This window comes from Hylobates moloch, unplaced genomic scaffold (genome assembly GCF_009828535.3).
Source record: "Hylobates moloch isolate HMO894 unplaced genomic scaffold, HMol_V3 SCAFFOLD_1, whole genome shotgun sequence".
Taxonomy (NCBI): Eukaryota; Metazoa; Chordata; class Mammalia; order Primates; family Hylobatidae; genus Hylobates; species Hylobates moloch.
In genome coordinates, this window is record NW_026652276.1 from 172,936,797 (window position 1) to 172,950,886 (window position 14,090).

Consider the following 14,090-nt stretch of genomic DNA (forward strand, 5'->3'; position numbering starts at 1 on the left):
CATCAACTATTTGGATCAGAAGAACAGCCTTAATATTATCCATATAAATACAATACAAATGAAATCCAGAGCAGAAACCACAACTTATTTTAGCTATTACACTAAATCTATGTGTAAACTGTAACTAAAGTTAGCACATATTCATTTCACAGTAGAAAATAATAATTATGTAAATTACAATCATGAAAATACAACTAATACAGAGAGCTGTCCCCAGAAATCAGTATGACGTTCCTAAAATTTCTTAAAGATAATTTAAAATTTAATTTAAATAAGGTTGAAATACAAATCCTTTTCTTTTCAACTGTCTCTGATAAGGACACACATGATCATTACATGACCTAAAGCCAGCCAAAACAAAAATGGAGAAGCCAAAGGAACAGTACCCATCACTGAATTTATTCATTCAATAAATATTTTTTGAGTGTTAGATGCTATACTGAGAATTTGAAAAAAAAAAAAGAAGACTAAGCAAAAAGCAGATAGAATCACTGCCCTTGTGAAGTTTAACAAAAGCTGACAGAGCTTTTATTAAATATGTTACCCCCCAAGAAGCACTGTATATGTTGAAACTATCCTTATTTTTAAAGCAATTTTTAATGTCTGTATATTATGGTTAAGAAAATTAGCCGTGCTTATTGTTCCACTTACCTACTTTAAAGATATTTACCTATATTTTAAAACACCTAACAGCCTATTTGTCTCAAAAAGTTACATCCTAGACAGCACAAATGGCAAATTAAACAGATACCATATTACTTTACCATTTACAACTCAAAGTGCTGTAATAATTACATACACATATACAATTACAGTCAATGAAGAAGGTCTTCTTGCTAAACATTTGTAATAATTCAAGTATTTTTTAAAAAAGTCACTGTGAGTTATTGCATTTAAGTCCTGGAATAATTATCTGTATTCCACTTAGGATGCTAGACACATTTTTACACAAGAAAAATAACGGAAAAATACAGAGAAATTGCAAAGGAAGAAAAAGTTTCATCATCATCTGATTCTTAAGAGGAATATCACTAGGTGATGATTAGGAGTCTGATGGAAGAAAGTAATTTTAAAACAACTTAATGGTTCAGAGAAGTTCCTAAGAAATTGACGCTTAGGGTTTCAATTTTTCTTAATACTCAGATATAAGACTTTAAGAAAATATATCAGCATGTTAAAAACCAGTTATCTCTGAATACTAGGCTTACTATAAATAGTAGTTATCCTTTTTTTTTTTTTTTTTTTTTTTGACGGAGTCTCCCACTGTGGCCCCGGCTAGAGTGCAATGACATTATCTCAGCTCATTGCAACCGCCTCCCGGGTTCAAGCGATTCTCCTGCCTCACCCTCCCGAGTAGCTGGGATTACAGGCGCCCGCCACCACGCCCGGCTAATTTTTTGTATTTTTAGTAGAGACGAGGTTTCACTATGTTGGCCAGGCTGGTCTCAAACTACTGACCTCGTGATCTGCCCGCCTCAGCCTCCCAAAGTGCTAGGATTACAGGCGTAAGCCACCGCGCCCGGCCCAATAGTAATTATTCTTTTATTGTTTCTATATTTTTCTGAAGTAAGAAAATACTACATTTACAGTTATAAAGCATTAAGGAAAGGCAGGCCTTAAAATAAATCATTGACATAAAGACTAGGTATCCTCCACAGTCCCACTCTTAATAACAACTGCAGAACCAGCACTAGCACTGTAGCTGAAAAGTGGATAGTACACACACGCTCACATACACAATGGCTGGCATGTAGTAGGCACTCAACTAACGTGTGAAATGAAATGGGTGAAGATAATGTAAACAAGCCAAAACAACGAAATGCACTCTGATTTGGGGGCAACACAGTAAACAATCACAGTAACTACCACTTTATCAAAAGCTGGCTGGCAGCTGAATGGGCATTAAATGAAAGTGCTCTTCTTCCTTGCCCTCCTCTTTCACTCTGACACTAGATTGCACATTCAAAACAAATCCTCCCCCAGCCCCGCCCCAAGCTCTATCCTCCGGTACCTCCAGCACTGGAACCGATACAAAGTCCAGGGCTGCGGCGGTGTCCAGACCCGGGCCCCTGTCCAAGGAGCTGCGCGCTCACAGATTTGGCTGGCGCAACATAAGCGGGGGCATTGGGCGGCAGCCCATCATGCCCGGGACCCCCAGGGACCCGCGCGGACGCCCAGGGCTCTCAGCCCCGGCCGGAGGCTGGTTCCTCTCGCCCTGCGCTGCCGTACCTGCACACTGTGATCAGGTTCCTCCTCTCCACCGCAGCATTGCGGGCGCTCAGGCTTTTCTTGCCGCCTCCGCCGCCACCGCCGCGGATCCCGCTCAGGCCCCCCAGGCTCCGGGAGGCCATGCTGGGCTTACCCCCGTGCCCCTTTTGTCTCGTGCCACCCCGCACGCCCCCCACACCTGCTTAAGTGGGTTCTCGCTCGGTCCGCAACCGTGGGGGCGCGGGAAGGATGTAGGAAAGGAGCCTGGAGGGAGGAAAGGTGTGGAAGACAGCAGGGACTCGCACCCGGGGACTGATGGCTCGCCCTTGGCACCCGAGCTACACACACACACACACACACACACACACACACACACACACACACACACACCACCTCCGCCCTCGGCGCGCCGCCGACTGCCGGGCTGCGCGTGCGGGTCGGCGTCGGGCGCTCTCCTCCTTCCCGAGGGACCTCAGCAGACGGCGCGCGCGCGAGCCCGTCGGCCCCTCACGCCCAACCACCCACACTCCGCAGCCACTCGTGCCCCAGCCCCGGAGACAGCGGCAAGGCCCCCTGCCTCGCGTGCGCAGCCCCACCCTCTCTGCGCCTATCAAATCAACGCTACCCCCGCCGGATCCAATCGCGGCACCAGAGGGGCGGGGCCGGCCGCGCGGACCTTTTAAAGCAGCGGGCTCAAGCCCCGCCTCGACGCGTGGGCTGCTGTCAAGACGCCGGGCTCGCTTTCGCAGCCCGCTAGCTGTCGCCAGTAGCCACGCAGGCTAGCCGCGGGGATTGTGGGATGCGGGGCCCCACAGCGCCAGGGGCCGATTGCCACCCCTTGCCTGTAGCCAAGCTTTAACGGCTGTTACCTATTTCCGTGGCTGCCGTACCTTCAGTGCCTGCCTAGAAAGCAGCGCGCCGGCTCCCACACCCGACCTTGGGCCTGAGTACTAAGAAGGGAGGAGGGTTCCTTTTGTCCTGACGCCCTCCCAGGGGCTAATAAACAGCAACACAATGGCCCGAGGGGGGAATTGCTCGTAGAATCTCCTTCTTGGCGCATCTGGTGCCGACATTTCTTGCCCCTCCACATCATGTCGCTCCCACCTCAGCCTCCAGCGCAGCCCGCACCCGAGACTGACCGCCCGCCTAAAGAGGAGCGCGGTGCCAGCGTAGAGTCTTTTCGCGTCCTGGGCCGTGACTCCGGAATCGGGAGTCCGGGTCTGGGAATAGTAAGCGCAGGAACGACGCGGCCTCGGTCCAGCCGGGCTGCTCCCTCAGAGTCCTGGAGCGCCCTCCTCGACGCGCGTGTTCGGAAGCGGCCCCTTCCTAGAGCTTCTCACTACCCCCCGTTTTACGTGCAGGAGGGTCCCGGCTTGGGCCAGGTCCTCTGACACTCACCCACGCCTGCTCTTTACCTCCTTTTGCACCAGTATGCCCAGATTTTAGAGTGCAATCCTAAATGACTTACTCTCCCTGTGGGACCTAGCACAGTGCTGTACATAGAACAGGTTCTCAATAAATGTTTCTCGAATTTAATTTGAAGTCACATTTGACATAATTTTTACTGAAATTTCACGGCTTCAGTGGCTCCAAAATCCATGTATCTTTCACCCCTGCTTTTGAAGTTTCTGTCAAAGAATGTTGTAGAATATATAGTTTTGTGTGGCTATCTCTATTTTTCTTATATATTATCCCTATTAATACAGGACATACTGTTACTCTTGAATGTTTTAACAACGCACGTTTGTGTTACAAAGTTGTAAATTCCTAATTTCTGAGGTTTTTAAAGTTTAAAAATCTCTTTAAAATAATCAAAGAATCATCCTTTTCAGCTACCATGTCTAATTTTATTCTACTATTCTGTTTAGTAGAATAGAAATATATGGGCTGGGCGCGGTGGCTCACGCCTGTAATCCCAGCACTTTGGGAGGCTGAGGCGGGCGGATCAAGAGGTCAGGAGTTCGAGACCAGCCTGACCAACATAGTGAAACCCCGTCTCTACTAAAAATACAAAAATTAGCCGGGTGTGGTGGCACGCGCCTGTAGTGGCAGCTACTCGGTAGGCTGAGGCAGGAGAATCATTTGAACCCGGGAGGCGGAGGTTGCAGTGAGCGGAGACTGCACCAGTGCACTCCAGCCTGGGCGACAGAGTGAGACTCCATCTCTCTCTCTCTCTCTCTCTCTCTCTCTATATATATATACACACACACATATATATGTATATATATTCCTCTTTCTCTCGCCATACGTATATAGTGTCGGTCTTAACTAATGTGCTACGATATTCACTCATACATTAAAATTTTAAGAAAACAATTTAGTCAGACTTTACACTTTATCTTTCAAGTTAATAAAAGCAGGGGAGTTTTCTATATGTGGATGTTTGTGACTAGTCAGCGCACTTCTTCCAGAACATTATGTGTCTGCTCTCCTGTCACACGGAGGCTTATAAAAAGTCTTCTTCTAGGAGCTACAACTTAACTTGTCTCTTCTTGCTAGTCCAACAGTTTGGATTCAGAAGTAGCCATCAGGAAACAGATGCACTGGCTATGCAGGGAATCTCTGCAAAATATTTGCGCTGGCAATGACAAATACTACTCAAATTGATGTTATTATTTAACCACAGATAAAACTGCAGAAGGAAAAGAGTGGAAAGCCATTAGTTATCAAGAAAATTTCTAAAAACCCATGCTTGAGTGTGTCGTGAGTGAGGGAGAGAACACACAGGCCTCTGAAGCATTTATCAAGAAGATAAAAGTGAGTGATCATGACAGAACGAGAAAAGTGAGATGTTACTATCCTCAAAATTGGCTTCCTAGCCTCCAGTACATTTTCGTGTTATTTGCACTGCGAACTATGACTGAAAACTTAGTAAAACTCCATCTTAAATGATGAGGTAATCATGTTATTTCCCTTTTTTCTTTTTTCTTTTTGAGTCGCTGGGACTACAGGCGCCCGCCACCATGCCCCGCTAATTTTTTTGTATTTTTAGTAGAGAGGGGGTTTCACCGTGTTAGCCAGGATAGTCTCGATCTCCTGACCTCGTGATCCGCCCGGCTCGGCCTCCCAAAGTTCTGGGATTACAGGCGTGAGCCGCCGCGCCCGACCATAATGTTATTTTTCAAATGTCACTCTTAGAAGGATTTAGTTGACATGTTAGTACTTGCTTACCAAGACTTTGCCATAAACAAGCTATGTTTTTGTCTTTTGTTTTGTTTTGTTTTGTTTTGTTTTGTTTTGTTTTATGTATGGAGTGTCATTACACTGCCACATGGGGGCCTTATTTGATAAGGCTTTTCTCACTTTAATCCCAAGTGGTATGTCCTGGGTCTCTTTCTCCCTCTAGATTACTAATCTGGATATTGTCAATCAATTTATTCAGTACACAGCATAATACTATTATAGAACTCCATGAGTCCACGTTACTTTTTGGACTTCTTTTGGCACCTATTTCAATTATTTTTATTTATTTAAGTATTGCACAAAGGTATTCAAAGATTTTACAAAGAGCCACAGTAAAAATTATGAAAACAGTAGATACCTAAATTAACTTATAGGAATTCTGTAGAACCGAATGGGCAGAACATACCCATTCACCGTTTTCCCAAATTCCTTCTTCTAATCGAAACAGACAAAATTACAAGTGCAACATATAAAATGTCCTCAAATATAAAATACTATAAAATGTAAATATAAAGTGCTATAAACCAGAGAGATTACCAAACCATAGTTTATTCTAGTCTCAGAGAAGTGGACTTTTTAAATATGCCATAAACCCAGCATCTGTACAGAAGAAACTAGAAACATTGAAGATGTAATTTTTTAAATTTTTATTTACTTTGACGTCAGATGGGTAATATGCTGACATCATAACAAGGATTGAGTGAGGCACATCTCACATGTGTGTAAAAGCTCAATCATCATGCTTATGAACCGCAAATGGAGAGATACAAATTTTTTCAAATCCACAAATCAAGTATCATCATAAGCAAAATCAAAAGTAAATGAGACCGAGAAAACATTTTTAAAACTCAAATCACAGACAAAGAGCTAATTTCCTCTATAAAGTACTCCTGCAGATCAATAAGCACTGTTTCAGTGGCACAATGAATGTGAAAGCCAAATTGCAGTGAGAAAAAAGTCAGTGGGAAATGAGTATCACACAATCTCAAAAAGTTATGAAAGAGGAGAAAAAGAGTGGTGGTGTGGGGGAACATTGAACAGAGGGACGTTGGTGTTTTATTGCTATCATGTCATTATTTTTCACAGAAGTGACTTGAGCATCTTTTGAAGCTGATGCAATGAATCTACTGGGAGGGAAAGGTTAGTAATGCAAGAGAGAAAAAAAAACTATCAAAAGCGAGCATGAAGAAAATGTATGAAAATTGCTTTAAAAAAAAATAGTCCATTTGTGAGTAAGTCAAGAGAAACAGAACACTCAGGGGAGGTATGGGTTTCCGTTGAGAAGAGGAAGCAGAAAGACCATTCCAAAGAATTGGAGAATGCAAGGTAGTATTGGTCATAGAGCAAAAGTTCCAGAGAGCATCAGGGAAGGGAGTGCAGACGGGGTCATGGGCAAGGAAGCGCAAAGCATGCTCATTAATAGGGTATGGGTAGTGAGGTGGGTATTACAGGCTATGATAGACACATAGTGAAGAGTACCTTGATGGGTCTCCCACACTGTTCTCTGTAAAAAGTCAATGGGTAAAGGCTGATCGAAACAAAGTGGATTTGGTCCTACAGTTTCTTTGAGGAGGGCAAATACCCTCAGTTCGAACAGAGAATATTTTTCTTTTTAAATTTTTTTATCATGTAGAAGGGCGTTAACAAACCAGAAATTATAGACTCCAGACATTGTATGGATTGCATCAATTAATCATCAGAACCATTCTCTAAAGTAAGTATTATTATATTCTCCCATTTACAAACAAGGAAACAGAGACTTGGAGACATTAAGTAACATATAGAAAGTCACACAGTAAATGGCAGAGCCAGGATTGAAATCTAAATCATCAGCTAGAAAATCTATTATTTTTTTAAGTTTATTATTTTAAAGACAGGGTCTTACTCTGGGGCCCAAGATGGAGTACAGTGGGTAATCATGGCTTACCTCGGCCTTGAACTCCTGGGTTCAAGGGATACTCAAGGGCTCAGCCTCCTAAGTAGCTGGGACACAGGCATGCACCACCACAGCTGCTTAGTTGTTTTTATTTTTAAAAATGTTTTATTGAGACAAGGTCTCACTATGTTGCACAGATTGCTCATGAACTCCTGGTCTCATGCGATCCTCCCTTCTTGGCCTCCCCAAGTGTGGGGATTACAGGCATGCACCACCATGACTGGCCCAAAATTTATTGTTTTTTTTAAACATGTTTCACTGCCTTTTTTAAGAAAGTAACTCCAGATAAGGCTTAAACACAAAACTCCCATACTGTACACATGGTTCTTAAGAATCAAGAAGGATTTTACACACTGACCAACTGTATCACTCATGGAATGTAGTCTCTAGATAATTCTGGAGCTCAGGCTTTCATTTTTTATTCAGAAAGTGTATTCTGAATCAAAAGATATGCATAATTTTAACCACAAATTAAATTTTTTCCTAGAGATGTTTTACCAATTTACATCCTACTAACAGTACGTAAGTCTTCTTACACTCTTGCTCACTCTAGGAACTATTGTTCTTTTTATTGTTTTTCTGCACAACAAGCAAAGAGCAATATCTTTTTGATATTTTAACTTGTTTTTTGTTAGTAATGAAAATGCACATTTATTTTGTGCGCTTATTGTTCATTTATGTTTTGCCCGTTCATGCCCTTTACCCATATTTTCCAAAAAATATTGGTCTTCATTATAGTGGCTCATCATCATATTTGTTTATTGTATGTATGACAAATACTTTTCCCAGTTCATTGTTTGCCTTACCTACGGTGTTAGTTATTTATAAGGAGATGTTTAAAATATTTTATATAAATGAAATTCATCAATATTTTCCTTTATTGGTTTTTTCCTTTGATCATTTTAGAATAGCCTTTGCCACCTCCAAGATTATATACTTTATGGTTTCTTTTTTATATCAAAAATAGTTAACCTATTTGCACTATATGAAGGTATGAAATTAGAATATAACTTCATTGTTCCAATGATTAACCACTGTCCCAATTCTATTTATTAAATGATCCATCTTTGTCTTACTGCCAATATTAAATGTATCATGAAATAATTAAATAACGAGGTTGCATTTTAATAAAGAATTGTGCCCATGATAATAAATCCATAGAAACAGCTAACATTAATGTTTCACAACAACTTTTTTTCTGGATAGGTCTCCAGACATACAAAAGAGAAATATATACTTAATTTTACCTAAATCAGTTTATTCTACACACCGTCAATATATTTTCTCACCAATCTGTTACTATGTGTTTGTATTTGTTTATGTTTTGCATCTCATAGAAATTTTGATTTTTTATGCAATCAAATTTTCGTTTTTTAAATAATTTCTGGTTTTCACACAATGCTTAGAAAAGCTTCTGTATGCTAAGATAATAAAAGTATTTACCAACTTTTCTGTAGTGTTTTTCTTTTTGCATTTGCAAATTTGATATTTATAGAGTTATCTTTGTGTAAGAGTCAATTGGTGAAAGAGCCTAATTTTTCCAAACAGTCAACAGTTATCCAATGCTAGTATTAAATAATGCATCCTTTCCCGCTGATATAAAATGCTACCTTTGTCAGGTACTAAATGTATACAATTTTAGTCTACTGCTGGATTTTCTATTTTCATCCATCGATTTATCATTTATGAGCTAGTGGTACCAAAATCTAATAAGTGGCAAAGCCTGGTAATTATTTTTAAGATCTTGTAAGGTTAGTATTCCCTAATTATTCTCTTTCAGAATGTTCTTAGGTAATTCTGAAATGTCTGTTCTTCCATAGAAACGTAAGAATCGTTTTGACACATCTTTCTCACCAAGAAAAGCCTATAAGGATTCTGATTAGAATTGCATGATCTTTATGATTAGGTAAAATTAACATCTTCCCAATATTTGCAATGATCTAAGATGACAGTATGTCTATTTCTTCACTTTATTTTTATTTCACTTGGTGGCGTTTCATAGTTTTATCACGGAGTTTCAGACTGGTATTATGAGTAGGGTTCTTTTTTTCCACTACACTTCCTAAATAGTTGCAATATTTACACAGGAAAGCTATACATTTTTGCACAATCATCTTTTAACATGTATTTATTGTTTTTATTAGATTTTCAGATTCTATTGGTTTGATTTTTATGCAGTCAAATTTTTGTATTTTTACTTTTATCATTTTTGGTTTTCACATGAATCTTAGAAAAGCTTTTGTATGCTTAGATTATAAAAGTGTTTACTCATTTTTTGTTATGATTCTGTTGGTTTTCCAGGCACTAGCTCAGAAAAATAAAGATTAATGGTGAAGTTAGTGGAACAACACGTAAATCTCTTTAACACTAAGAATTTGCTTTCATAACTAAAATATTGGAATTCCACAAAGTAATTTTCTGTAAATTATCTCATGCAACGGATTCAAATGTAAACGCTTTAGAAAAAAAATCCTATTGAAGATATTTTGGCAAAGACTAAACATCAGTTAGAAACGAGTTACTTGCCTGTAATCCCAGCACTTTGTGAGGCCGAGGCGGGTGGATCATGAGGTCGGAGTTCGAGACCAGCCTGACCACCATGGTGAAACACCATCTCTACTAAAAATACAAAAATTAGCTGGGCGTGGTGGCACGCGCCTGTAGTCCTAGCTACTTAGGAGGCTGAGCAGAAGAATTACTTGAACTCGCAAGGTGGAGGTTGCAGTGAGCCAAGATCATGCCATTGCACTCCAGCCTGGGCAACAGAGCGAAAATTGTCAAAAAAAAAAAAAAAAGAAAGAAAGAAAAAAAAAAGAAAAGAAAAATATGAGTTACTCACGAACGTCTAAGCAGGTTTTCAGCCATGTTGTCAAGAAAAATCTTGTTTTGATTTTTCCTATGGATAGACTAAATGAGACTTTTTCTCATAAAATAATTTTTAAGAAAATGTTCCCTCAGTAATCCACAAGTAATCTTTAAGATGATTAAAAGACATTTTAGTACCAATTTACTATATCCACGACTGAATTCTGCTTATGCAAGCTTAAAATATAACAAAATGACAATGATATTAATGATCGCCACTTGAACTTTCAGGAACAAAATACGTCAAAATGACAATGGCATTAATGATTCCCCTTGAAATCTCAAGGTCAATGTATTCATTTATATATATACACACACACACACATGTGTTTGTGTGTATGTATATATAAAAATAAGTTTACAGTCACTACGATTTCTGCTTAGTGTTCCAAAATTGGACAGCAGCAATCTTCAACTCATAAATTTGGCCAAGTATATTTACCTGTGTCAACCAATAAACCTTAGTAAGGAAAAGAAGAATGTTGTGGTTATCATTCAGATATTTGTCAAGCTTACTTTTTTTTTTTTTGAGATGGAGTTTTGCTCTATCACCCAGGCTGGAGTACAGTGGCACAATCTTGGCTCACTGCAACCTCTGCCTCCTGGGTTCAAGTGATTCTCCTGCCTCAGCCTCCTGAGTATCTGGGATTACAGGCATGTGCCACCATACCCAGCTAATTTTTGTATTTTTTGTAGAGATGGGGTTTTGGCATGTTGGCCAGGCTGGTCTCAAACCCATGACCTCAAGTGATCTGCCCACTTGGCCTCCCAAAGTGCTGAGATTATGGGTGTGAGCCACTGTGCCCAGCCAAGCTTAATTTCATTCATTGTGGTTTATATAATTGACCTTGATAGTAAGGTTAATATCTTCTCAAATATTTACTGACAAATTTGGAAGCCAATGTTTAACGGTTATATTAGTTTTCTATTGTTGTATAACAAATTACACAAACAGAATGGTTTAAATATACCCATTTATTAGCTGAAAGTTCTGTAGGTCAGAAGTCTGGCACAGTACAGGTGAGTTTTCTGCTCAGGGGTTCCTAAGGCTGAAATCAAGGTTTCAGTTAAGCTATGTCCTCAACTGGAGACTCTGGGAAAGAATCTACTTCCAAGTTCATTCAAATTGTTGGTAGAATCCCGTTGTAGTTGTAAGAGTGAGGTCCCTGATTTCTGGCTGGCTCTTGACTGAGTGTTGCTGTGAAGCCCATTGCATATGGCTTCCTCCATCTATCAAATTTCATGATTCAAATTTCTGACTTCTTCTACCCCTAACTAAAGAATTCTCTCTGCTTTTAAAGGGCTCATGTGATTAGATTTCACCTACCTAGATAATCTCCCTATCTCAAGGTCAACTGATTAGTAACCTTAATTACAATTGCAAGATCCCTTTGCTGTGCAAAGTAATGTAATCACAGGAGTAATACCAGGGAGCCAAGATGATAAGGACCATTTTAGAAATCTGTGAACCACAGAGGTGAAAGAAGGAACACGTTCTTTACAGAGATGTGTTTTAAGTGTCTGTTAACCTGGCATTGTCCTCCCCAACCCAAACTATTTCTATTGGTAGGTTTATAGGAATTTGGATACAGCTAAATTCAAAGAGACTATTAACCTCCTGGTAGTCTCCAAGACTATCAGCCTACTAGTAGTCTCCAAATATTTGTTGTGTTTACTTATTCAATAAATATTTTTTAGTTGCCAATTATGTGACAGACACTATGCTAGACTGTGGGTGTACAATGGTGAGCAAAAATTCCTGCTCTCATAGAGCTTAAGATTTAGATGGGAGAGAGAGGTATCAAAACCTAAATAAATCAACACGTACATACTTATACAGTACGATAAATGTTCCAAAGGAGAGAAGAACATATAAAAGAAGTTGGGGCAGGACTCCAGGAGAGACTATTCATTCCTACAGAAGATAATGTCAACAGGGCCCCTGGAATTAGACAACACTGTTGCCCTGCAAGGGTGCCAGGGAAGGAAGTAATGATTGAACTCTGGTATGAAGGAAGAATAGGAGTGAACTAGGTAAAGCAGCTCGAGGTAGGAGAAACTATCCAGGCAGAGGAAGAGTATGTACAAATGGCCTGTGGCTGGAGGAAATACACTGTGCCTGAAGTTAATGTGGCTGGAGCTCAGAGAGTAAGGAGGATCAGGAGGGTATGGCTAGACAGACGGCCAGAGAGGAAGATAGGATTTGTTTTATTCACAGGCTCACTGATCACATTAAACATTTTCATCTTTATCCTAAGAATGTTGAGAAGCCCTTGGAACAGTTTGAAACCAAAGGCTCACAAGATCAGATCTGAGTTTTGAAATGCTCATTCTGGCTGCCATGTGGAGAATGGTGGAGAACATTAAGTAGAAAGCGCTGCCCCAAAATGATTTGACAGCACTCCGAATGCAAGATTTCTTTAGTTTCCCTAAAGACTTAGGACTACAGTCTTTGTGATTGGAAGCTCTAGTTCTTGTTTTAAAACTTTGGTACGTTCCTGATAATAGGTGGCAGTAATGTGCAATCTCATGTACTGAGCCTAGTTGTGCTCTAGAGAAGAAGACAAACAATAATCACTCTGCTTCTTTTTCAACAATGTGCTGTGTTTTGCCTCAGATGAGAAGGACATATGTTGCCATTGTTAAATGTTTTCTAACCTTCAACACAGTGAGGTTCTCAGAAAACATCTCCTTTATCATATATGGGGATCCTTGACATACATATTACCAAAGTTTTGGTTTTCTGGGACATTGTTATCTTCTATCAAAAAGAAAAATACATTGGAGAACAGATAAGAATTTTTTGGACAACTGACAATTTTTAAAGGGAATATCTGAGTATAAGATTGCCTGGTTATGCGTGAGTTCTCTCTTCCCTTAAGTGAAATTTAGCAAACAGATCCACGTCTTCAACCACTTAAAGGTATCCAAGTCAACAGATCTAGATAATCTCATTTTACTAATTTTGTGATTCCCAGATTGCAGGCTCAGGCAGAACTCTAATTTCATGGGCTGCATAGAATATATAACCCAAATCAACTTATATCCCACTCCCATTAGCTCATCTCCCCTCCCCTTGCCACACAAACCCATTCCCTACTAGGCCTCACCAATAATTTGTGCAAGTTTGCTTGCTATCTCTTAGAAGAAGAGACAGACCAATTCAAGCTGCCCTTATCACAAGGGAAGAGACCAATTGGTTTCTTATCACAAGGGAAGAGACCAGTTGGTCTCTAGACCAATTCTAGCTGCCCTTATCACAAGGGAAGAGCATATACAAATGGCTCTCAGCTTTGCTCTTCATGAATTATATGACCTTGGGAAAACTGTATAATTTCTACGTACTTCGGTTTTCTGATCTCTAAGGTTGGGATAATAATGATAGTACATATGGTAATTTCACAGGAGCTGGGACAAGATAAATGAGTAACTAATGAAACTCTTGATATTTACCTGATGGGGAGATACCATGATCATAAACGAAACTCTTAGGGCATGATGTGTAGCAAGTGCTGCACAATTGTTAGCTATTATCATTAATTGTCCTTCCTTAAGATATTCCGGTGAATATCAAGTCTGGTGGTTTGGCAAGAGCTCCATGATTTTGACCTTAACATTGTTTCTGCTTAAAAAAAAACAAAACCAAGAAATTGTGTCAGCTCCAGATTGCACAAAACATCCATCACTCCTTATCACATATTTCCCCTTCTTCATAGTCTTATAACAAATGCTTTATAGCCTTTCAGGTTTGACAAAAAGGATTTCTTGGGATATCTTCGTCCTTTTCTTATATATATTCACTCTGCACAGATGTCCAAAGCCTCACAATGCAGAAATCACAACAAACTAACAATAGCCCAGAATACTGATATTTAAGATATCTTATTATTCCGAGTAA

General features: G+C 40.0%; 2 protein-coding genes and 1 non-coding gene across 8 annotated transcripts in view; 1 reads left to right on the forward strand and 2 right to left on the reverse strand.

The window, feature by feature from the left end:
• Positions 1–2,773, reverse strand: part of RUNDC3B (RUN domain containing 3B) — a 196,597-nt gene extending 193,824 nt beyond the window's left edge. For 2 of the 6 annotated variants that reach the window (XM_032761177.2, XM_032761176.2), the window contains exon 1: positions 2,230–2,773. In XM_032761177.2, the coding sequence (XP_032617068.1) occupies positions 2,230–2,351 (122 nt within the window). In that variant the 5' untranslated portion in view covers positions 2,352–2,773. The remainder of the gene's footprint in view (positions 1–2,229) is intronic. The other 4 variants (XM_058425087.1, XM_032761178.2, XM_058425075.1 and 1 more) reach the window with 3 other exon arrangements.
• ABCB1 (ATP binding cassette subfamily B member 1) overlaps positions 1–14,090 on the forward strand; it is a 217,537-nt gene that overhangs the window by 82,700 nt on the left and 120,747 nt on the right. The gene's annotated exons all lie outside the window — the stretch shown is intronic.
• On the reverse strand, positions 6,052–6,153 carry LOC116809964 (small nucleolar RNA U13). Its single transcript, XR_004370119.1, has one exon. It is a non-coding gene; the product is annotated as a small nucleolar RNA U13 (small nucleolar RNA).